General features: G+C 35.1%; 2 protein-coding genes and 1 long non-coding RNA gene across 3 annotated transcripts in view; 1 reads left to right on the top strand and 2 right to left on the bottom strand.

Moving 5' to 3' along the window:
• The window catches only part of LOC107714709 (ras-related protein Rab-13-like), a 6571-nt gene extending 5016 nt beyond the window's left edge, over window positions 1-1555 (bottom strand). The window contains exon 1 of the mRNA XM_016520670.1: window positions 828-1555. Within this exon, the coding sequence (XP_016376156.1) occupies window positions 828-951 (124 nt within the window). The 5' untranslated portion in view covers window positions 952-1555. The remainder of the gene's footprint in view (window positions 1-827) is intronic.
• A 1029-nt stretch (window positions 1556-2584) lies between these two features.
• LOC107714715 (40S ribosomal protein S27-like) lies at window positions 2585-7411 on the top strand. Its single transcript, XM_016520679.1, has 4 exons — window positions 2585-2682; window positions 3293-3401; window positions 4669-4779; window positions 7122-7411. Exons 1-4 carry the CDS (start codon window positions 2620-2622, stop codon window positions 7148-7150), a joined length of 312 nt encoding a protein of 103 aa, XP_016376165.1. The 5' UTR covers window positions 2585-2619; the 3' UTR covers window positions 7151-7411.
• Window positions 7412-8443: 1032 nt separating this feature from the next.
• On the bottom strand, window positions 8444-9694 carry LOC107714729 (uncharacterized). The gene is made up of 3 exons (XR_001637007.1): window positions 9572-9694; window positions 8743-8829; window positions 8444-8577 (listed from the first exon to the last, which is right to left on the bottom strand). It is a non-coding gene; the product is annotated as an uncharacterized LOC107714729 (long non-coding RNA).
• Between the last annotated feature and the right edge of the window lie 16345 nt (window positions 9695-26039).

Below are 26039 nucleotides of genomic sequence, written 5' to 3'. Positions count from 1 at the left end.
TAGCGTTTGTCGGGGCGTTTTTGGTCTGTTTTTTTTTTAATTGGAAGCAGGGTTTGTGACGTTGTTAAGAATATCTATGCAAACACAATGTTATATAATGCTTTTAAAAAATAAAATAAAATAGATTTTTGTTTATTTATATATATATATATATATATATATATATATAAACTTTTTAAGTGATCCATTTGTGGCCTTTTGAGAAACCAGAAAGGGCCTTTTGGCATGTAAAATTTTTAGTCATTTTTATTATAAATGTATTCAAATATTATAGACTTTTAAATTATTGTTATCTATGATAGGGTAGGGTCTAAAGGCTCTTCCCAAAAACTCTACATCACTTTTCTAAACACTGTACTGAAATGAAATCAATTGTTTTGCATAAGTAGTGATGAATGAATTTGGAATGGACGTACAAATTGGGCCCATATTGACTGTCCTTGCCACAATGTAAATTAGTTAGCAGAATTGTTTTAGTATTATTCATAAAAAAAAATTTATTTAACAGTATATTGAATTAGCTTGTATTTTTTTGTATTTAACAGTATTTTGAATTAGCTTGTATTTTTATAGCCCTATTTCCGTTTTAATTTAGTTTAAGTTTTAGTGGTTTTGTTACACGTCTTTGTCATTTGTGTTAGTTTTTTTTTTTTTTGTATTTCTATTTCATTTATTTTTATTACATAATTAGTTTTATTAGCAGACTAGTACTGACATGAACAAACACTTGGGGTAGCACTTGTTTTACAAGCTAGAAACTTGGCAGAAAAGCGAAACGTCTTACCGTATCAAACAGTATTTGAAACAGGTTCATTCTGTTCACTTACCGATGGTTGATATGTACGTTGAATTAAAATTGTCCTCTGCAAAACGGATGATCAAACAGGTCTTGCCAACACCACTATCGCCAATAAGCAATAATTTAAAGAGGAAGTCGTATTTCTTTGCCATTGTTCGTTTCACCTAGTTCTTTTAGCAAATTTTAGATGACTTTCCCCCCTATTTGTTCCTAACACTCAGTCACGCGCAACCTTTTTAAAATCCTTCCGTCTGATTAATGCCCTCCTCGTTTGAAACTTCATGGATTTTCTTTCCTTGGATAACTGTCACCTGTGAACTCAAGTTTCGCTTTGTTGCGTCTGTCCGTCCAGATTTGAGGTAAAAAATTCCATAAAAACAAAAGTGGAAAAGTTTGCTCACAGCCTTTTTAACGCGTCTATGGTCTGTGGTGATTTTTTCAGTGCGGATGCCACGCATTCGCCATTTCGGTCCGGACTGCGCTAGTTTTCTCTCCTGTACGACAGGCTTTCAGCATTCATCCATACTTCTTCTTCTTCTTTGACGTTTTATGGCGGTTGGCAAACCAGCTTTAGGTGCTTTTACCGCCATTCATCCATACATAGACAACAGCGGACTTTTGTTCTCCCTAAACTTTCCCTTGCCCGAGTTCCCAAAAGCTGACGTCGAGGGAGGGAGAGGTTTAATAAAACAGTGCTGAGTAGAACCGAAAAACGCGTCTGTCGACAGAGGGCGCCATTGACACACAAGATACTGAAATAAAGCACCCGTTGAACCCATAGCGTTTTTCGGGGCGTTTTTGGTCTGTTTTTTTTTTAATTGGAAGCAGGGTTTGTGACGTTGTTAAGAATATCTATGCAAACACAATGTTATATAATGCTTTTAAAAAATAAAATAAAATAGTTTTTTGCTCTTCCCAAAAACTCTACATCACTTTTCTAAACACTGTACTGAAATGAAATCAATTGTTTTGCATAAGTAGTGATGAATGAATTTGGAATGGACGTACAAATTGGGCCCATATTGACTGTCCTTGCCACAATGTAAATTAGTTAGCAGAATTGTTTTAGTATTATTCATAAAAAAAAATTTATTTAACAGTATATTGAATTAGCTTGTATTTTTTTGTATTTAACAGTATTTTGAATTAGCTTGTATTTTTATAGCCCTATTTCCGTTTTAATTTAGTTTAAGTTTGAGTAGTTTTGTTACACGTCTTTGTCATTTGTGTTAGTTTTTTTTTTTTTTGTATTTCTATTTCATTTATTTTTATTACATAATTAGTTTTATTAGCAATTGTAGTTCTTAAACTTATTTTATTTCAGTTAGTTGCCAGGGCAACATTTCTGTTATTATTTTTTAAGTTAAATATTCTTAATAGTTTTAGATAAGAGTAATAGTTTTAGTTAACAATAATAAACAATGTCTATTATAAATATGTGATATAATGAAATAGCGAAAGGATTGAAAAGGAAAATTTAAATGATAACGAACAGTTTACAAATATTATAACATTAAAATTATTATTCAAATATTGTAATAATATATTATACATTATAATACACGAAATTATGGCTTCAATGTTATCTTTATGCATATATCTGTTACCAGTTAGGTTAAATATTATTAGTATAATTAAGTATGACCAAAGACTTTGGTATGACGTCCGAGAGTTTAAATGCCTTTGAACTTTCCTACATCCTTACAGCCTGTCTAAGCTCAGTTCTTTGTAAATAAATTAAGAAGAAGTGAGTTAGGAAGAAATGCTTTTATTAAATGTTAGTGAAGTATTTCCTGCCCCTGCTCTCGAGCCCCGTTCAAATGCGCCATGTATTTCCGCTGACCCCCCTTTTCGGCTGCTGCTCCTCTGTCGCTAACATGCCTGTAAGTGCATGCGAGTACAATCAAGTCCATTTAAAACCTAATGACGCATGGTGTGCGCATTAAAAAGCATCGATTGACTAGTGGAGGATTTTGTTTTTATGAATTTATCGGCCACGATATATTCATTTGATCTATTTTGAGATTTGAAGTTCGAAAAGGGCGAGATGCGTGCTATGTGTATAGGAACGACAAGATGGCCGCGTGCATATGCGTTAGAAAAGCATGGAGAGCATCGCGCTTCCCATATAAATAAAACACAATCTTGATCATTTCGTTGAGATTGTGTAATTCCATAACTAGAAGAGAATGATTATGTTTGAAGGTGGAATATTGGTCGCACACCACTCTTATAGTTGGTTAGACAGAAAGTAACTGTTATGTGAAGAATCGAGTCGCCCTTCGTCGTGGCAATGTTATGCGTCCTTTGACAATCAGCTGTATTATCAAGCCCATGTAACTGACTTATGTAACATTTTCAGTTATTGAGTTGTTACGGTGTTTATACGGATGCTGCTATCGTTGTATTGAAATGCCATAACATGGCTGTGTCATAAATAAACCATAGTTGAGACCTTGCAAATGTGATTGACACATCTATCATCACTTTCAGCTCGCGAAGGACTTGCTGCACCCAACGCCAGAGGAGGAGAAGAGAAGCCACAAGAAGAAGCGTCTCGTACAGAGTCCCAACTCTTATTTTATGGATGTCAAATGCCCAGGTAACATCTGCAGTGTAAACAAGCAGAGCTACTATGAGACATTGGTTACAGGGCTGTCACTTTGTCACAATTATTGGAGCACAAGACAACATTTTCAACTGCCTTTTTTCTGAAAGTATTTTTTTTTTCCCAACAGGTATTTTTTTAAATGTCTTTAAGTGTTTTAAGCTTGTAAATGGAAACAACCAGATACAAGGTGAATCATAATCCAAATTTTGATTTGAAGCAAAAAAACTTTTAAAAAATCTGAAAATTGTGTAATTGGCTTTAATAAGGGAATGAATACAATCACAAGAAACGGAGTGAATGACATAATTGATCATTTGAAATAATGTGGGTTGACGGCTTTACCAAAAACATAAAGAATCAATTAAAGGGTTGTTCTCCCAAAAATGAAAATTCGTTCCAAACCTGTAAGACCTTCATTCAGTTTCGGAACACAAGTTAAGATATTTTTGATGAAATCCGAGACCTTTCTGACCCTCTTTAGACGCCAACGTAACTACCACGTTCAAGAACCAGAAAGGTAGTAAGGACATTGTTAAAATAGTCCATGTGACATCAGTGGTTCAACCTTAACTTTATGAAGCTACGAGAATACTTTTTGCGCGCAAAGACAACAATGTTTGCGCGTTCACGAGAGTACCACGAAGCATGCGTGTGATGCTACTAACGCAGGAGCCAGCGTTCTGACGTAGTAACGGTCCCTGACTCCCAGTTCTATCTCCATATCCACCAAAATGACCCCTTGATTATGTCATTACGATCACTAAACTGACTGCTAAATTAAAAGATGTTACTTGAATAGAGTGCAAGTTCTAGAAGTAAAAATAGCATTAATGTTTTCCATAAGGGAATGTATTTTGAACAAATTCTGAGCTACAGAGTTGTTGAGATGGCATATGGCTTTAGCAAAAGCATCAACCTGCACCAACTTATTTTATGGATCATTGTTTACCAACAGAATTTCTGGTGAAAAACCACAAATACCTACGATTCTGCAGAGTAATTTTCACCAACCAGAGAATCAAAATAGGCAAATTGCACCAGAAGAGCCCCACCCACCCACTCCCATGAAGCACTGCAAATAAATAACCTTTTTTTTAAAAGGATAGGAAAAGAAAAATAATATTGCTGAAAAAGTGGACGGGCATTGTTGTCGGTGCCTATGCTGTGTGTCCACATAAAATGGACACTGACTGCATATGTGATCATAAGCTAATGCATTAGAGTATGTCTGAAACTTCTCACCATTCTCTCTTTGCAGGCTGTTATAAGATCACTACAGTGTTCAGTCACGCACAGACAGTGGTCTTATGTGTAGGATGCTCTACAGTGCTGTGCCAGCCCACCGGAGGAAAGGCGCGCCTCACAGAAGGTATCGCTTGTGTACACTGACACCAATGCGCATGACTTTAGAGGGATTGCCCAAAGCATGAAAGAACCTAGTTTCTTGAGAAATCCGATCCCATGAGCAGAATCCCAAAGTGGGCTTTTCTTCTTTCTAGCAGCAGTCAGAACATGTCACACTAACACAATAAAATACAGCCTTCAGAAGATGACTAATGAATTCATGTTTTGGTGTGGGAGAAATATGGCTGGAAGTGCACTCACAGATCAAAGATACACATACATGTGCTTGTAAATGTGCCGGTGCCATGGCAACACACCCACACAGACCACCCTAGTGTTTCCCACTTGATCATTGTTCTCTTCTTAAGCTGAAGCCTGATGATTGATGAAGCTCTGAAACTCACTGCCCTGCTGGCAAAACGTTCAGCAGAAAGCAGGAGAGGTAGTAGCAGATTGTTTCTGTACCACTCAACACCATTGCATTATTTAGTTCCCCACCCACAAATTGACATTCATATGTGCTATTATTTAAAGAATTTTAATTGTTTCATTAGTGCGGATTTGTAAAACGTAGGGCTGGGTATCGTTCAAAAATGGCTTATTGGCTCACTGACGCTGATGAGATTAACCCCTTAGGTATCGAAATTTGGTACCGAACGACGAGCCGTTTTTCGATACTCGATGGTATCGAGGCAATTCGGTCGGTGCCTAAAAAGTATCGAACTCGATACCCAGCCCTAGTAAAACACATTTATTTTGTTGAGAATTTTACGGCAACTAGCGATTATTTTGATAATTGATTAATCGATTGTTTCTTTGCTTAAATAATTGCTCAGATTAAACAAAAAGCCTTTATTTTTTGTTACATATATATATATATACACTGAACAAAATTATAAACGCAACACTTTTGTTTTTGCCCCCATTTTTCATGAGCTGAACTCAAAGATCTAAGACTTTTTCTATGTACACAAAAGAGCTCATGAAAAATGGGGGCAAAAACAAAAGTGTTGCGTTTATAATTTTGTTCAGTGTGTATATATAAATCAAATCAAAATTAGCATGTTAATGCAGGCGATTAATTTTTCCAGTTTAACGGCTTTTAACGCAGGGCCGGAGCTAGGGTTGGCCACCCCACTCACAACTGCTGCTTCTGTCTCTCTTATTTCTTGACAAGAATTTAGTTTATTTAGACGCAGAGCATCTTTACGACTGTGCTCGTAGCACGTGCTCTTTAATTGTATGCACAAATAAGGCGGCATGCACTGTAGCCTGTATCATTTCATATTAAAGCGCAAATGAAAATAAAAGCATGCGTGTCAGATCCGTGTCATGTTCAGCAGCGGCAGCTCTCAAACTAATAGCAGCCAAATATCCTAATTACCCAGTGATGTCTGTTAAACAAAGAACAAAAGTAAAAGAGGAAATCAATAACTTTTGTAGCTTTAAGATTCGTCTATATTTAATTTCGAATTTAGTGTTTGATAACTTTATTCAATTTCTGAATATTTCCTACTATCTGAAGGGCAACGGTAAATATGACATTTATTATAATGGGTTTATGTGAAGATTGTTTGAATTTCACTTAAATTAGAAGTTAGTTTTTCAAGTCTAATAAATGTTAAAATTGATAGCTTTTAATTATACTGTAATGTTAGCATAGTCAACATTACATATAGTGAATGGTTAAATATTAGGAAAAAAAGAATTTCCTAGGGACATCAGTAGTATTGGTATCAGGGATACTTGCCTTCAGTCAAATATTAAAATATTATAAATATTATAACAAATATTAAAAATATACTGTCTTTGTTGTTTCTACATTAATTTGAAGACGGAATGAGAAATTGTTGCAATATAAAAGAATATTTAAAAACTTTAATGTAAGGTGGGATTAATCAATTAATTTCAGAAAAAAATGTGCGATTAATTAGTTAATTGTTTTTAATTAATTGACAGCACAAATAAATAAATCTATAATGTGAATGCATTTCTCAGTTGCACTTCCTGTTTGTCACTCACTTAAGTCTTTGATGTTTAAGAACACTGTTAGGACAAGCCATTTTTCAAAGTAAAACTGCTCATGAATTTCTAACATTTACGGATAAGAAAATAACTCAAATGTAAGTAATGCGCTGGTGAAAACACCTCAGGCACATTAATCAAGCACCTGGCAAGGCAACCTACATGAAACGATACGCTTACAACATTCTTTAAAATGTTTAATTGTGTCTTGAACAACTTTTTCTTGCTCTGTTTTATCTGCGTTTTTTTTCATAGAATTACATTTTCCACTACTGTGTGGCGAAATACATAATTGATTTCAAACTGAGTTCTAAAAGCCTTGTTCATTCTCTCTGTTAACAGGATGCTCGTTCAGGAGAAAGCAGCACTAGTCTCTCATTAACCATTATGCAAGGACGAGGAAGACCACGGGAGGAGAGACAGGATTGGCCACTCCACAGGGATTTCAGTGACTCCGAGGCCGTGTTTCTGATCTATAACGGGGCAATGGAGATTAAAGCTAAACCGAGAAGAGTGCTAGAAAACTTCAAATGTCAAAGTGCTGTCTGAACACAGAGCGTGTGAGGTGTATAACCACCAAACCTGTCTCTCTCTCCCTCACTTACTTAAAATAAAGGTTCATTTTTCATTTATGTGTGTGCTGTGGTAGATAATTTACCAGCCTATCTGCGTCGTCACTGCCACATAAATATAGTTTTAGTGTCATGCTTGTCTGTTGTATAACTTAATAATATCACCAGGTAATACAAATATTCTTCCTTAAATGTTGTATGCATTGTCTAGATGAGCAACAGGCAGACTGTTCACACTTTACAGGCATTATACATAGACTATGGTTCAAAAGTGTTGGGTCAGTACGATTTTTTAAATATTTCTGAAAGTCTCTTATGTTTAAGTCTCTTACGGCTCAAAGCTGAATTTTTTTTCAGCAGCCATTCGTCGTTTTCGGTGTCACATGATTTTTTCAGAAATCATTCTAATATGCTGATTTGATGCTCAAGAAACATTTGTTTTCAAAGTTGATAGTGGTTGTGCTTAATATTTTTGCAGAATCTGACACTTTTTCTTTCAACAGTCTTTGAACAAATTAAAAGAATTCAACTGACTAAGAAATATTTATGAATGTTATAAATGTCTTTACTGTCACTTTTGATGCACTTTTAATGCATCCTTGCAGAATAAAAGCATTATTTAAAAAAACATCTTACTGACCTCAAACTTTAGTTAGAGTAAAAATAGGTAGCGCAAGTAAAAATAAGAAATAATACTCTTCAGGAACCTGCGTTTGCATGTGTTTACTGTTGAATTGTATAGACTGTTATAAAGGAAAGAACCATTTACTTGAAAGATTCTCACTGTGGCTCAGGGGTGAAAAGATGCAGTAAGTTACTTGGTACTCCAGAGCCACTGTTTTCTCTGCAGGACTTTTGGTTTTGGCAGTGATGGAGCCACAGGTAGAAATGTTCGTCTTCTGAAAGAAATTTAGAAAACATTCACTGAAAAAAAAAAAGGTAGTATATTGGTCTGGTAGCATGTTTGAACCATAACATGCCAATTTAGGTGCACTTAGCTTTTTCCTCATTAAAAAGGTGTGACGAAGTAAATAGCAGTCATTCACTATAAGATTATTTAGAAAATAGATGGATTTTTGATTCATGCTGACTTTCACATAAAAATAACTGAGTTTACCTTTAAGGTAAAGCAGTTGGATCAAATAAAATGGGGGTGTCACCTGTATTAGTAGAGGGTGTGAGGATTGCAGGTACAGTCTGTGTGAGAGACAGCATGGTATTGTACACTGTGGAAATCAAACATTTAAGAAAATATAAAAAAATCTGCAGGGCCAAAGCTTCAAATCCTGATTCTGAATCACATGATGGCTCTAAAGTCAATCACTGGGCATCAAGCATATTCAGTGTTGCACAGAATCAGAAGTGAAAACGCTTGAGTGTGACTTCTTTACCTATGTAAAGTGCAGCAGTGGTGGCCAGTACAGCAAACAGAGCAAATACTGAAATGAACAAGTGGCCAGAATTTGTTCCAAGATGACCTGAATATACAAATAAAGAGCATTTTCAGAGCTACAGAAAAAAAATGTGTTACACTACTGTTCAAAAGTTTGGAGTTAACATTTTGTTTTGTTTTTGTTGTTTTGTTTTTTTTACATTAAGGCTGCATTTATTTGATCAAATTATGTAGTATAATTTCCCTCATTTTAGTAAACTGTGGCCACACTGTACTAATTTGTTCCCTTAATTTAGTAAATTGTCCCTAATTTGTACTTTTTCATTCCCTGGTTTTAATTGCATTAATTTTTAATTTGTGCCCACAATTTAATTGAAATGAGTGAATGAAAAATAGATCATGGCCATGAACTAAAATGGGGGAATAAATTTTAAAAAATGAAAGAACAAAATATTAATTTTTGGCCACGATAAATATATTTTTGTCAGCAATTTTCAGCAGCCATTACTCAAGTCTTTAGTGTCACATGATCCTTCAGAAATCATTCTAATATGCTGACTTTGTGCTCAAGAAAAATTTCTTATTATCAATGTTGAAAACAGTTGTGCTGCTTAATATTTTTATGAAAACTGTGATTTTTAGGATTCTTTGGTGAAAGAAGAGTTCAAAAGAATAGCATTTGTTTGAAATAGAATATTTGCTGTCACTTTTTTGTCACAATTTAATGCTGAATAAAATACTAATTTCTTTAAATATACATTATACTGACCCCAAACTGTTAAACGTTAGTGTAAATGTAGAATATAGTGGAAAAATTGCTCTCTAACCTGACTCCGGGTTGTCCGTCACTCTAGTCACCAATACAATGTGCTTTTGTGGAGAAAGGTCTGTGTACAGGGTAATGCTTGCAGTAGACGGTACCTGATCCAGGAAATGTAAGGTTGGATAGACTGAAATAAGGAGGAGAGTCTTCATCTGACCAGACTGGATCAGATAACACAATGTCTGGGGTGTCTGACTGAACCTAATTAGATAACAGTGAAGAAATAAAAAAAACTGAGAAGTGATTTCATTTCAAATGCATCTCTCCCATGATCCTTCTCATTCTCACCCTCAGTGTGCTGAGCATGTCTGTGGTGCCAAACACTGTGATTTCAGCCACAGGCTGCTGGGAGAAAAGTTTGATCTTAGTGACGGGACAATGGAAGGCTGCCACGTACGGGAGCTGAAGGGGCGACTGAAAAGAGTGTGGTGACTGAGGAAGCAACAGCAGGGCAGCTGGGGCTGACTGAGTCCGCAGACAGGCAGACAGATGGATGGAGAGAGACCAAGTGGACAGGAGATGGAGGATGGAGTCTGACGGGCTGAGAGATCCTGCAGCTGTACTGAGCTGAAACAGGACACAACAGACAGGTTAGAAGTGAGTCATAAAGGCTTGCTTCATAGTTAATCAAATAAAATAAAATAAAATAGCAACATGTATTTGATCAAAATGCAAATCTGTAATATTGATATTATTATCATCTAAAATATTTTCTGTTTTATATATCCTTCAAAAACCATTCTTATATGCTGATTTGGTTCTCAAAAAACATTTTTTATCAGTGTTAAAAAAACAGTTGTGCTGCATAATATTTAAAAAAAATAATTTAATTTAATTTAATTTAAAAATACCCTTGGGCTCTTTCAGGCTTCAAACATAACATGGAGCTTAATACATAATCTTGTGTAAAACTTTTCACCAGTGTCTGAATTGTACAAGGGTGTTGCATTAAAGATAGCCTGCAGTATTCTCATCTCTGGATAGGGGGCGCCAAAGTGTAAAGAGCACAGTAGCTCTGCCTCAGGATGTAGTTTCTTCTCTATGACCTCCCACTGATCTAGATTGCATTGAGCTACCATGGCAGAGGAGATAGAAAGAGAGAGAGTCACAAGCACACAATATCGTATGAAATTCAGCAAAAGGGGTTGGTTGCTTTACAGCAGCAACAAATACACATGTACAGCTATCCACTGTAATTATGACAGTGATATAATTACGACAATGAATTCCAATGAAAGAGTTGTGAAAATACAAGAAAACTACATACATTTCTTTAAATAACAAAACTTTTTGCATCTTTTTGCCTTTTCCCTCTCATTTTTATTTTATCAAACTTTTGTGTGTGTAAATGTTTCAGTAATTTAATGTTATCAATGCTTTGGCAATATAAATCCTTTTTTACCATGCCAATAAAGCTACTTGTATCTGAATCTGAGTCAGTCAGTTCCAACCTCATATTCCATCTGTGCACAAATGTATCCATGTCTCTGAAAGTGAAAATCCTGCCCAGATCTAAGATCTATGCAGGTCAAATAAAGTTGAGATAATTTCTCTTCCCACCCACCACATGTTTTAATTCCACATATGTAACCCTGGACCACAACCAGTCTTAAATTGCTGGGGTATATTTGTAGACATCAATGGAAATCTTATTTATTCAGCTTTCAGATGATGTATAAATCTCAATTTCGAAAAATTGACCCTTATGACTGGTTTTGTGGTCCAGGGTCACATATTTAACAGTTGAGCTCACATCCACTGAGAATGATTTCTAGTCTAAAAAACAAGTGTTTAAGGGAACCTGTGGATTCTCCAGACAGAATTTAATATCTGGATTATAATCTCTTAAAATGGCCAACAGTCTAATTATTAATCATTATTCTTAAATTCCTCTTATATTGTTGGATTAATGGCACATCAGGTGTTTTCCACAGTCGTGAACAGCGACCTCCCTGAATCTCATGTGGAGGTGTGAAAGGACTCGCCTGTGTTGGCAGCAGGTGTTCAGATCCACTCTGACGGTGTATTCTGAAGCTTCAGGCCTGTTAGTGAGGAGCCTATCAGCGGGAGGAATGAATACAGGAATGGACGCAGGCTCCACTGTTACCTGCATGACACCAGAGAGCTCTTCTAATTTATAACATACGCAATGGGTCTGTTTCAAATCATAGTGAGCATCTTGCCACATCCTAAAAGAAATGGAACTGATCTGGAATATATATCAGTGGTTTTCAAACTTTTTGGACTCGAAAGTCTCCCATTGCCCCACCCCTACAAGGTAAGATAAACAGAACCAGGGAAACAAACAGTTATTTAAGGGTAAAAAAATTATTTCTTTATTGTACGCATTTTTTAGTATTTAATGAAGTTAAGTTATTTAAATGTATTGATTATATTATTAATATTAATTCTATTAAAGAGATAGTTCACCAAAATATGACAATTCTGTTATCATTTACTTACAGACCCAAATTGTTCCAAACCCGTATGCATTTCTTTCTTCACAAAAGTAAATATTTTGCTGAATGTGGGTGACTAAACAGCTGTTGGTTCCATACTTGCATTCCAAAAAATACTATGGAAGTCATTGGGGACCAGAAACTGTTTTTTTCACCCATAATGCCTTAAATTGTGTCCTTCATAGGCAGCTCACTAGGTTTTGGAACAGAGCTATTATGTCACAAAACATGAGGACACTTATGTAACTGCGCGGAGGCACAGATTACCTCTTTGAAGATTTGCTGTCCCCCTTCTAGCCTGTAGTAAACCACTACCGTCCCAGAATTCTTTGCAAATGCCACTCCAGTCTCAGAGTTCATTTGAAGGATCTCACTTGATGACACATCCCATCTGCCTCACCAAACTTAGAGAGAAAAACAAATGCAAACGTGACCAATGGCAGTTAACTCCAAAGCACAAGCATGTTTTTTTACATGTACACTGAGGTATGCACACAGAGTGCATGACGTCATTGTCATCATCACAATATGTCCATGCTATACATGTGCAGTCGATGTTTTATCTGCCAGTACTTTGCACACTTAGCTCGCACAAGGCCCTTGAATTTTTTTGTCCTCAAGGTGGCAACACTGGGCCAAACTGTCATTTCAAAGTTGGAAAAGAAAAGGATGAGACAGAATAACAGACACCAGCACTGACAAGAATTTGTGTGAAGGGGTTAAAAGTTACTTGCACCTCTACAAGTACAAAGGTATTTTATCAGTCATAATTTCTGAAGAGAAATAGCACAGACACTAGACAAGGATGAAACCTTCTAGTGTGCATTTTAGAGGCTTTTTACAGTGCCCTTCTAAGCGCCATCAAATAGAGTATACTATGAAAGGCTGTATGCATATATTTAGTGTTTGCTTCAATAATGGAGTATACTTTGCGTTTTAGATTATAGAGGGCTTTGTTCCTGAAAACTAAAACTGGCGCTCTGCTTGCTAGTAACCTAGTGATTTACCCTGCTGGTCTGTAACAGGAGAGCTGAAACAGATGACACCCCCAGAGTGCAGGAATCCTGTGGGCTCTGGCATGGCAGGCATCACAAACAGAGGGGTGTAATCGCTCAGAAATGGGTTTGAAGTGTCTCCCTGCACCCTCAAAACAGTTAGACCAGGTGATGCTGTTTGAACCAGAATCGACCGACTGTCTTTGTCAACTATCAGTTGTACAAGGTCATCTCTGAGACAGAAAAAATAAGGTTAGACCACTGATGTGAGTAACATAAACATGTATCTGTATAATTACCTGTTAGCTGTGACCAGTGTTTGTATATTGTGAGACTGGAACTATCGTCACATGTTATCATAGTATTGAGCCAGCCCAGAGGGAAGGCAGGAAGTGCTCTATCACGGTCACTGTTCACGGATGACACAGTCGAAATGCATACAAACCACACTGTTGACACCTAAGGCAAGAAGGATGTTGACATTAGGATTTAAAATGAGGGTAACCTACGGGATTCATCATAGTAAACACTTACCTCCACACTGATCAGCAGTGTTTGGTTGATACCGCAAATGTCCATGGCATAAACCTCCAAAATAGCAAGGCCTGTATCAGGCCCCATCTTTAACACTCCTCCATTATCAATAGTAACAAGCCCTGCCCCTAAGTCACACCGGCTAAAGGTGTAATGGACCGGACAGAGTCCCTAAAACACACACATTTTAAAACTCTATGATGTTATCTAGTCACACATGGCCAGACCTTTGACTAAATAGCAAAATGTCTGTAAATGTTCTTTCTGAGATTACATGAAACCAACTTCATCCAATACTTCGGTAAAACAGAGAAAAAAAATATGTAAATGTAATTTTTATCAGGCACATTATTCGTCCAAATCATCATGAGAACTGCAGTGATGCAGAACAGACTTAATGGAGTGGATACTGACTTGGTTTTTCTAGCTGGGCAAAAAAAAAATATATATACATTTTTTTTTTTTTTTTACATGAAACAGGCATACAAACTCACTTATTGCTCTGCAGGAGGTACTGAGAGCGGGGAGACATGAGGATGGATCCTGGGCTTCCTGCTGTTAACTGCATCTCTTCAAACACCTGAGAAAAGAGGAAGAACAAGAGAAAAGAGATACATTTGGAGTGAACTACACATTCTAAAAATGCTTTAGTATATGTTGAAATTAACATTTTATGTAATGTAAGGTATTTCACATTTGTTAAAATGTTTTAGTATAATATGAAACTAAATATTATTAATAGGTGGTATTCATTTGAGTTTAGACACTACTGTTAAGAAGTATTTGGGTCAATAAGATAGATTTTTTTATTATTAAATTTTATTTATTGTTTATTTTTATTTATTATTATTTATTAAATTTATTTTATTCTATAATTTATTATATTTTTATTCATTAAGGACACATTAAATTGATTCTAAGTGACAGTAAATAATTTTATATAGTTACAATAATTCTGTTTTACTTAATTTCTGTTCTTTTGTTCTTCCTTTTCATCAAACTATCTTGAAACAACATATCCCAGTTTGCACAAAAACATTAAGCAGCACAACCATTTTCAACATTGATAATAATAAGAAATGTTACATGAGCACCAAATCATATTAAAATGATTTCTGTGGGAACATGTGACTCTGACGACTGGAGTAATGGCTGCTGAAAATTAATCACAGGATTATTATATATATTAAAATAGATAAACAGTTTAAATTGTAATCATATTTAACAGTATTACTGTTTTTACTGTATTTTTGATCAAATACATGCAGCCTGAGTGATCACAGGAGACATATTTCAAAACATTAAAAAATCTTACCAACTCCACACTTTTGAATGGTAGTGTACATTTTAATATGATTACCATTTTATTTATGATTAAATACTATTCTTCCATGAACGTATTCTTGAGTATTTTGAACTTCCAGATAGTCTGTTTTGCTGATTGGCCTTGTTGAACATGCCCTAATCCGTCTGACTAAAAGAATCTGTGATGAATTATGTCTTTTAAGATTGAGTGGGTTACAGTATACAGTATTAATTTTATTGGTAATACTTTATTTTAAGGACCAATTTTCAGTATTAAGTAGCTATTTATTAGTTTATTAGTACTTATAAACCAACCACATATTAATGCCTTATTCTGCATGACCATATTTTAAATCCCTTAATCCACCCCATACCTAAACTTAACAACTACCTTAATAACTAGTAATAAGCAGCACATTAGCAGTTTGTTCACTTAGTTAATAGTGAATATTTGTTCCCTATTCTAAAGTGTTACCATTTTATTTAATTATATTTGATTGTAAACAAAAAAGATCTCAGAAGATCAAGGAAAATCTACTTCCTCATGACGTGGCTCCATTAAATAGAGGGTTCTGACTGCTGTCACTCCCCATCACATAAACCGGCATCTAAAATGAAAGATTCAACCAAACCTCTCCTGACAGCAAAAACATGGATGCATCAACAATAGTGAGCATGAGAAGGACAAACCTCTGTTCCTACGGATAGAGTCACTAAAGGAGCCTGTATCCTCACTGCTGTCAGGTTAAACACCTCCACCTCCACTTCATCCTGATCACAGCACATATACAGTTCTTAGATTTAGCTGTAGCATTATATCTGTTAGAAATGTCAAGGTTTGTCTCTTTAATTTTTGGGAGATAATTATTATAGTTGAAAATAAGAGGAGTGCATGTGAGCGCATGATGTGTCTGAGCACAGATGTTAGTGATGGTAGGGGTGACAGCGTATAATTAAGGCATAAGGGATGAAAGGTTTGATTTGCTGCACTGGGTAAGCAGTCATTTATTATTCATGTTGGGTGTCATGGCAATGGAAAATCACATCAAGCATATATGTTTGCTCTTGAGTCACTTTCATAATTTGGTTAATAAGTTGTAAGGAGCCATTTTGCATTTGACTGTGCTGCTTTTCCGTTGTTTTTCTATGTAAACATGCTCTAGACAGACGTGTTTGACTGTTGTATTTGCATTGAGCATCTTTTGCATGACAAATTAAGTTAAAAACAGTTGAACTTTTACAAAAAAAAAGTCTCTAGACGTTACATTTTTTTCATGTTTTTTTTTTTTTAAAGCAAAATCATTCTGTGTGAATGTGAACTAGAGACTCGAGCACCATGTTTTTAAAATGCTGCACCATGTGTGAGACCTAGTGAAATGCAAAAATGTGCTGTGTGAACAGCCCCTACACTACTATTGTTGATGTCTGTGTAAATAATATTTTTTATGGACTATAAGCTCTACAAGGCAGGAAATTAATTAATTAATTAATTAACGATTAAAAAAACCTACAATAATCCTGGTTTACCAAAGGTAAACTATGTGGGCTACCTGTAAAAAGGTAAGCAATGCTTCTGTATTTTGACCACACCCACTGCCACTCCTCTGACCAGTCCTATCTCAGTTACCACGGCGATAGAGCTTTCACTCTGGGAGAACTTGACGCCATACTGAGGATGAGGCCCTCCCTGCCATTTCACCTGAACATCAGATATATGTTTATAGTAAAAAAAAAAAAAAAATTCTGTTGAAACAAACAACAGGTTTGCTGTGTCCTGTCATGCCAACCTGTCGCACACTTCCAACTGCCAGAGTAAGTGTAAGAGTAACTGCCAGTTTATGGGGCTGAAAATTGAACGGAGGGTAAACTTGCATATTCTTGTGGGAGGAGCTTATAACACACCCATGTCCATCCACTGCTGAGAGGTGGAGACTGACCACACCCACTGTCAGGCCAGTCACACGGAATTCCTCACTGTACTTGTCCACTGGCCCCGTGTCCCTGTAAGCATAATGTACTCAATAACAATACTCAAGCAAGAGTGAAATATGACTCAAAAGCTACTTGCTTTATAACTGTATTTTTTAACTAGAATTTTTAAACTACATTTTCTGTGTAAGAATAAATGAAAAGTTATAAATATATAAAATATGTACAAATATAATCAATTAATTCAATACATAAACAGTCAAACCAAAAATGATTCAGACACCAGATATAATTTTTGATATTGTTTTACTAGTAGGTGCAGGACACTATAGTTCATTTATGTAAGTGAGTATAGCAAAATAAAGTAAACTCTGACATATTATACCCAAAAATTCTTCATACAGTGGACTACCAGTAAAATTGATAAAAATTTGGGACCAAAAATTATTCAGACACTTTTACCTGACCATGTTTTCCTTAAGTGTTTTTTTCTGTAATTGGTAATGTGACCCTTTTTACACCACAGACTGATTTGGTAATTGGTTGTCCTAAATTGGTATAATCTAATTGTGTACTTAAATTTAACAGGTGACAGCTAGCAGCTATTCAACCTAATTCATAGTGAGACAGTCTAACAGAAGGATTTGTTTTGACACAGCTTAACTCTGAGTTCTTGTCATGTTTTATTACCATTTTCTAAACTATAGTGAATAAACTGTGATAATGTGAGAAATGTTGAAGGTGTCTGAATAAATTTTTGTTTGACTCTATATTATATAGAAAATATATATTAATTAAATTCATTTGATTATCAATATAATTTATTGTTTCTGGAAATACCTCATATGTGTATGATAACATACTCCTGAAAATGACTCCTGCAAAGTTATATGTATTTCTTTGAACTGCATTCAGTTTGTGAATGTAGAATGTAGTACTTGAACTCAAAATGTGAAACAAGGAAAAACACAAGGCATAGACTCACTCCACAGAAATGATGGATGAAGAAGGGATAAGCATGAGGTTCATGAGCAACAGGTAATGATGAAGAAATGGTTGATTATTTGAGTCCAGAACACGCACTCGGACTACAGCAGAATGTCTGACCTCAATCTAAAAAGCATCAACATAGGAGACAAAGATTCAGTGAACATAAAAATGAAGAAAAAAAAATAGTGTAGTAAAATCTAAAACGATGAAAGAGACAAGCTTCGGTCTACAGCGTACAGTATTGATGAAGTCGAGCTATAAATCTTTGATATCAGAGACAAGAAAGGAGGCCACAGCAGGATCAGAGGTCAGACAGAGGTCATGAGCCATAAGAACTGAAGATCCAGTTTGAAGTGGAGACACCTGGGATAGAAAGATTAGAAGCCAACTAGTTTATTTGTATTGCAAAATAGTTTATCTAGTTCTGCACTCACTTTTGGTGAAATATTTGATGACTATACTCTCACCTGTATTACATTGCTGTTCTCCTGGTTGATGCTGGCTAACTGGTTGTCTTGTAGATGGACATGAAAGCGACCCGAGCCATGGATCAAGGTCAGATTTTCCTAAAGAGATGAATAGATTGACTAAGGAGTCATTAAAATATAACAAAAACGTTCAGATGAGAAATGTTAGAGAGTGATGAACTCACTCACTGTGTCTTTTGGATGGTTAAATAATGTGACAGAGTGTCTGGTCCACTGTACGTCATCTACCAAACGCAGATTCACACACTGAGACACTGGAGCTGTCAACATCTTATACAGGACACATAGTTCACACGTTACTCAGGCCTACATACATAAATATGGACACAAAAATAAACACATTAACACACACCTCTGGACATGTAAGAGTGACACTGACAGTCACGGTTCCTGTCTGTCTGTGGGCTGAAGAACCTGCCAGGCTGTAGAACAGGCAAACTGATTAGACTTGGGTCAATGACAAATAAGTCCACAATACAGAAAAGCAAAAATCTATCTTAAACCCTGTCTCAAGATCTTAGAAATCGACTATTTTTATGTTGGTTTCATATGGTACTATATACTAACTATATTTTACCAAAACAACTTCACTGCTTTTTAATAATTATTAATTTATTAACAATATAGTAATAATAATATAGTAATTATAAATGTATAAGTATAATAATAAAAATTAACTAATCATATATTTTTTAAATACTTTAAAGAATTAATAATAAAACATTTCACCAACAATACGTTTTTAAATTATTTTTAAAAAAATTTTGTTTTCATTCTTATTACATCTACATCACTCTGACATTTTTTAAAATTTAATTCAGAAATTAAAATCATGCTCATTATGAAACGGGTGTATACGTTTTATGAATGAATTGCATTTTCGATCTATTTTGTAAAGAAATAATAGATTCGGACAAATAAATTAAGTATCATGTCATTGACCTCTTTATGCAATATTGTGATAACTTAAAATGTCAAAATAATACTAGACAGTGCAAAGCAAACCCAAACACACCATGCAGTTTGTATCACGTCTGGGTTAGTCTGTCAGCCACTTTCATTGTGAACTGGGGGCTCAGTGAGAGCAGACCAGGGTCAGAGGAGGTCCACCTCACTGAACAGGAAGTGAAATGATCAAACTGCACCCCCTTTTGGTCAAACACAAACAACTGCAACATCGCATCCCTAGTGCTGGACACAGATAACTGAGAGAGAGAAAGAGAGGAATGACATGAAAGAATATGGTAATGTGATATTTATTTACATCAGAGCAATTCTAGGAGAAGAAAGGAAGTCCAAACACTGAAAGAGATAAAGTGTGACCTCGTTAAATAAATAATGATAGAATCATGCTTAACCTATCTCACTACAGGAGGCATGCAGGAAAAATGCTTCAAATATAGCAGGAAAGCAATAAACTATTGATTTGGAGCACGATAATCATGAGAATGAAACTGTGAACCTAGTTAATGTGTGAATGAATCTTTGAACATAAGCTGGCAGAGATATCAGTCACACTTAGATGAAAATAGGGCAAGAACGTGCAGTAATAGTCCTTCTTTGCCATCCATCAGTTCATGACCATAACGGTCACATTATGTCAGATTTATGTAAAGTTTTTTTGTTTGAAAGAAAATACTTTTATTCAGCATGGTGAATAATAATACATTTATGCTTAAGTTGATCGAAAAAGACAGTAAAAACTTATATTGTTGAGATGAGATGAGATTTCTGTTACTGTTCTTTTCATCAAACTTTCTATTCACCAAAGAATCCTGAAAATATGTATCATGGTTTTCACAAAAATATTAAGCTGAACAACTGTTTTCAGCATTTATAATAATTATAAATGTTTAATAATAATAATAATAATAAATAAGAATACTATAATGATAATAAATGCTGAAAATTCAGCTTTGCAATCACGGGAATATTAGTTTTTTTTAAATATATTAAAATAGAATAGAGTTATTTTAAATTATTTTAAATTTAATTAAATTATTTTTATTTTTATTTAATTTTAAATTATAAAACATTATTAGTAATTAATATGAACATTAAAAATATTTTTACAAAATATTTATATATGTTATAAAAAAATAAATTATTAAATTTATTAAAAAATAAATACTCTTATGATTTAACATACATTTTGGTCTCTGCACGCACACATCATGGTTTGTAAAAATGTGTGTAAATAAGTTAGTACACAATTGTGTAATTATTCTTGTCTAATTATTACAAGTGTGTAATTATTCTTTCCATTGTGTGTGTTTTGCCTTGACTAATGATTTGCTTCATTAAATTGGTAAATCTAATTTCTGCCTCTCTCTCAGTGTGCTGTGACCAAAAAAGAAACATTTATGACCAAAAAATCTAAGTTTTCTTCATGACTCACTGGTGATCTTCAAGTTCAATTACAGATATGATGTGATGTTTCATTCTCAGAGATGGTTTTAGTATATTAGAGACGGTATATTGATTGTGAGGGTTTGACATTGATCAAAGACTTGGTTTCTAGAGCATCGGTGTCAGGAGAGGAAAAGCCCTCACACAACCCTAACACACACACACACGCACTGAGGGCCCATGCATGCGGTTACTATGGAAACTGACATAACACTTCACCCTGCATATCACACATAATTGTATGGCAAATGAGAGCAGCGGAAAGAGGGAAGGAGAGAGACGGAGGTCTGATGTGGGTGTAGGGGTGAAACAGAAAGAAAGAGAAATACCTGGAGGGCGAGAAAATGAAAAATGGAAAGAAAAAAGAGAGGTCTGAGCAGGTGAAGGGAAAAGAGGAAAATTAGTGAATCATAAAAGAGTTTATGAGAGGACGTAACAGCAGGAGGGGGCAAAAAGAGAAAGAGAGGACAGAGTGGGCATTACTCACCAGTCCACAGGGGTAGTGAGGCTGAGTGCAGCAATAGTGAACGGATGAAGGTGAGGACGGGGAGGAGAGAAGAGAGAGAGACAGACTAGCGGGGACGCCACACGCCATCTGAACTCTGCTCTCCTCCACTGCAGGAATCTGGAGTCCGGACCTGGAGTATTATCACAACTGAAGACCAACCACTTTATAAACACACATATGAAAAAACATACATGACTGCAAGGCTACAGCACTTCACCCACTCAAAGAGCTTATGCAGCAGTGAAATTTCAAATTCTGAATTAATTCTGTCTTATTTCTGTAATATATAGCATATATCTCAACTGGTTCGATTTAAATTTTTCTATACAAAACCACAAAATGTCCACCATATTATGGTGAATTAAAAAAAACTTTCAAAAATACACTTTTATAAACGCTAACGTTTCAAAGTTTGGAGTCAGTATGATTTTTTTATATGTTTGAAAGGAGTCTCTTATGCTCCCTAGGCTGCATTTATTTGATCAAAAATACAGTAAAATTTATAATATTGTGAAATAATATTAATATTTAAAATAACTGTTTTCTATTTTAATATATTTTAAAATGTAATATATTCCTGTGATGGCAAAGCTGCATTTTCAGCATCTTTAGTGTCACATGATCCTTAAGAAATCATAATTTGCAGCTCAAGAAACATTTCTTATTTTATATCAATGTTGAAACTGGTTGTGCTGTTTAATATTTTTGTGAAAAGCATTTATTGGAAAAATATATATATTTTTTCTAACATTGTAAAAGTCCTAACTGTCACTTTTGATCAACTTGCATCCTTGCTGAATGAAAGAATTCATTTCTTTCAAAAAACAAAAACAAAAAAAATTTAAAACCCCCAAGCTTGATCGGTAGTGTATATATTTATTAAATATAATGAAACATTAAAAAACTAAAAAATTGTAAAAATTACAAATTGTACACTCTGTAGGTGGGATTTTAAACATTAATTATTATTAAATATTGTTTATCAAAAAAATCATTTTTAATCTTCTGGTTCTGTATAAAATAAAAATAAAATACAATCTATTAGTATTAATAACTACACTGAGTTTAGTGTAATAATGCAGTATGTATGACACTTGAGTCACATTGCAGTTGAGGACATTTCAAACCTGTTCTCCCTCGGCGGTGCACGTGACTTGATATGCATATCGAGCTGGCATTGCTTCGGTCGGACTCAACGCCTCCACGGTAACACCCCCCTCTGGCTGCACCTCGACGTCACTAAAGAAACGTAAGGGAGCCCCTCCAATATAACCACATGAGATGAGTCCACCGAGAGAAGAACCTCAGACACAAGAGACTGAGTGAAAGAAGGAGAGAACAATGTCACTGAGAGGCTAAATGGAGTACAAAGCTCACAATAATGTCCTTATTAAAGTTGTTGCTGTCTTTCATTAGCGTCTGACTGACAAAAGCAAAGCACTGATCCATCACATTGTCCTGTTAAACTCCCATGAGTGTGCTTGGCAGCGTTTGCCCCGGACCAGAGCGCTCCGCTGCTCTCTATGTCCCTGACATGCTACAGAGTCATATATCAGTGATCAGGAGCGCTCAGTTTCACATTAATCTTCTGCTACTCCCAAACAGTTCATTATCTTAATAAATAGCCACCATAGGGCTGATAAATCATCCTTTATACAGACATGACACTTACCACAAATCATTCGCACACACATACAGTTGTGCACAGACACACACACACACACACACACACACACAGAGAGAGAAACATGGAAGTGTTTGTCCTGAATTGAAAAGCTCTACCTGATCTGTGTCACGGGTAGCTATGAAGACAAATAGGAGATTATCCATTAAAATAACCAATTCACCACCCAAAAACATAGCACAATTATCAACAAATTATGTAACTAAAATCTTAATACTTTTATGAAGATTTGTAGATAAATTCGATCATTAAATTTGCTTATTACTACAGAATTTTTAATATAAATTATAAATATTATTTTATATTTCCAATTTATTCTAATTATTATAATTCCAATTTAATTTGATTTTCATGATTGTTTTATAAATTGCAATGTACTATTTATTTTAGTTTTTTATTTTATTTAATAAATCATGTAATACATCTAAATACTATGCTATAAAATTAGGATTTAAAATACACTCAAGACTGGTTTTTAGTTTTCTAGTTTGGGGGGCGGGGACTCCACTTCTTATTAAGTACATGGGCTCTTCATTCCCAGCCATGGAGGCTTGATTTTCTCCTTCGAGTGACACACTCCTTCACCTCATCATCGTCCCATCACTGCGATTAGAGTACGCGCCACAGCGCTGATCTCTGCAAAGCCACACAATCCAATCTCAGAGTACCAACCAATCCGCAAGGCGCCCCGCGGAAAACAACTCCATAATAAAAGACGTGTTCAAAAGATCGATTTAGTCCCTTTTTAAATCGGTACCATCTCAAAAAAAGAATCCCATCAATCCGTGAGATTTCCATAATAAACACAGAAGGTTTGTAATCAGGGAGTGCGATTGGACTTGGGCGTCATAGGAGGCTTGCTAAACTCAAAGGACACAACTATCCTAATCTGCATTACCTTCTTAGCGGCATGAAACAATCAGACAACAATCGAGAGTTTTTCCGAGTGCACATTTGGCTCTAATTTAAGGCGATTAAAAGTGTCGAACATCCAGGTCAAGTATGTCTGTCATGCTTCTCTTTTGTGGAAGCTGCTGTAATAGATGACTTGGTTGGTATAACAAGAACTCTAAGAAACAAGTTTTGAGTTTTGATTCTGAAAGATTCAAAGCGCTTATTTGGAAAGCATGTTGTGTGTGTAAAACTTGATATAGCGCACTAAAGGCTGCAACAAGTCTGCAGATGAGAAGAGCTTGACGATTAAAAGTTAACTCGGGGAAGTGCAACAAAGTTTTATTGAAGTCATTGGATTTCATCAAGATGATTGACAAACCTGTGTTCAGTTCACTTATCCGACAAACAAACCCCTGAAGGGATTTAACAAACTCCAACAAAGTTTTGCTGCATCTGTGACCTGGACCTTGACTAGTAATTTCATAACGTAAAACTGTCTGTTGACAAAGACTTTTTGATAAATGTCACAAATCACTCAAAGGCGTCCATTTACCCTTGCGAGACAATTTTAACGAAATAACAAAGCTGCCCACAATCTGGCATTTTTAACAACTATGGCAAATTTACCATTGGAAAACTAGGTCACATTGTATAATTTCACTGTAAACTTCTCAGACTACACTTAATATTTGACATATTACTACAGAAGCCTTTGATAAATCTTATTAAACCCATAGTCATGTTCATTTTTTATGTTATTGGTCAAAATATACAATTCTTAACCCATACATTACATTACATTCTTAGACCTTACATTACATCTTAGAATGTCTCAGCAAACCACTGAGGTCAGCCAACTCTGAGAAAACCCTGAAAATGTATTCTTCAAGAATTACTAAAAAGATATAAAGCAAAAATATCCGGCCACGAGAACATAGCTTCTATTTCACTTATATAATTCAGTATTTTACAGTGTATTAACCTTAATATAAATTTTATTTCAAGGTCATTTGCGCTTTCTTCACAACCACAACACCTATTAAAATAATCTGCTCTGATAAACTATCTTTGAATTGATTCAATCCCAAACAATGATAACAAAATATGTTTAGCACTGCAAAAGTGACTTGATAAATGCTTTATAGGGTTCTTGAACACCGAATACTACAGCTAGAGTCAGGAGTTCATTTTACTTATTGCTTGCAGGAATTATTCAAGCAATTGCCGCAATTTTGAATAGGAAAGTGGAATTTAAAATAAGATAAATTCTCATAATTGTCTTGTGACTGTACAACAATTATAAAAGCACATTTATAATTTATAATCAATAGAACAATCAAGCTAAATAACATATTTTCTTTGCACATTTCTGGCTTAGGACCATGCTTCACAAATGACATGATTTCAGATGCACATTTTCTCTATATCTCTTAAATACTCTATATCTCTTTAAAAAAAAAAAGCATGGTATAAAAAAAAACAATGAAAAGCACTGACATTTCATGTAAACAAAACCTTATTACTATTAAACTCTTCATTAATACAACCAAAATATTCACAGTTTATTAAAACATAAAAATTAGGTCCTAGCAAAATACAAATAGTAAAACTAATCATTATAATTTGCATTTCTTTTTCTGTTATCAAAATTGGTAAAAAAAAAAAAAAACCTGCACATTCATATAATGGTTTTTATACTGTATAAACTGTATATTCTATCACCCTACACCTAAACCTACCCCTTACAGGAAACTTTCTGCATTTTTACAATTTAAAAAAAAACTTTGTTTACTTTATTTTTATACCAGTTTTACAAACGAGGACGTCCCCAAAGGGAGGTTTTTGGAGATTTTGTCACGGACCAGAGCGCTCCGCTGCTCTCTATGTCCCTGACATGCTACAGAGTCATATATCAGTGATCAGGAGCGCTCAGTTTCACATTAATCTTCTGCTACTCCCAAACAGTTCATTATCTTAATAAATAGCCACCATAGGGCTGATAAATCATCCTTTATACAGACATGACACTTACCACAAATCATTCGCACACACATACAGTTGTGCACAGACACACACACACACACACACACACACACACAGAGAGAGAAACAGCATACTTTGAGAGGGCTGTAGGCAGGGGCGATTCTAGGATTTTCGTTTTAGGGGGGCTCAGCCCCCAATGAGGGTATAATAATAAAAAATAATAGTAAATATATAAATAAAATTTAAAATTTATTGACTAATAGGGTAAGGTGGTAAACTAAACTTATTGCATTT

Source organism: Sinocyclocheilus rhinocerous, unplaced genomic scaffold, assembly GCF_001515625.1.
Source record: "Sinocyclocheilus rhinocerous isolate Xijiao unplaced genomic scaffold, SAMN03320098_v1.1 scaffold2194, whole genome shotgun sequence".
Taxonomy (NCBI): domain Eukaryota; kingdom Metazoa; phylum Chordata; class Actinopteri; order Cypriniformes; family Cyprinidae; genus Sinocyclocheilus; species Sinocyclocheilus rhinocerous.
Note: the sequence above shows the minus strand (reverse complement) of the source record. Positions and strands in the feature narration are given on the sequence as shown.

Bases quoted from the DNA above. Each gene is read 5' to 3' on its own strand.
- LOC107714715 (XM_016520679.1), top strand. From the start codon at position 2,620: ATGCGCCATGTATTTCCGCTGACCCCCCTTTTCGGCTGCTGCTCCTCT. The intron at 2,683-3,292 runs GTAAGTGCATGC...CATCACTTTCAG, and splicing joins CCTCTGTCGCTAACATGCCT to CTCGCGAAGGACTTGCTGCA. The intron at 4,780-7,121 runs GTATCGCTTGTG...CTCTGTTAACAG, and splicing joins AAAGGCGCGCCTCACAGAAG to GATGCTCGTTCAGGAGAAAG.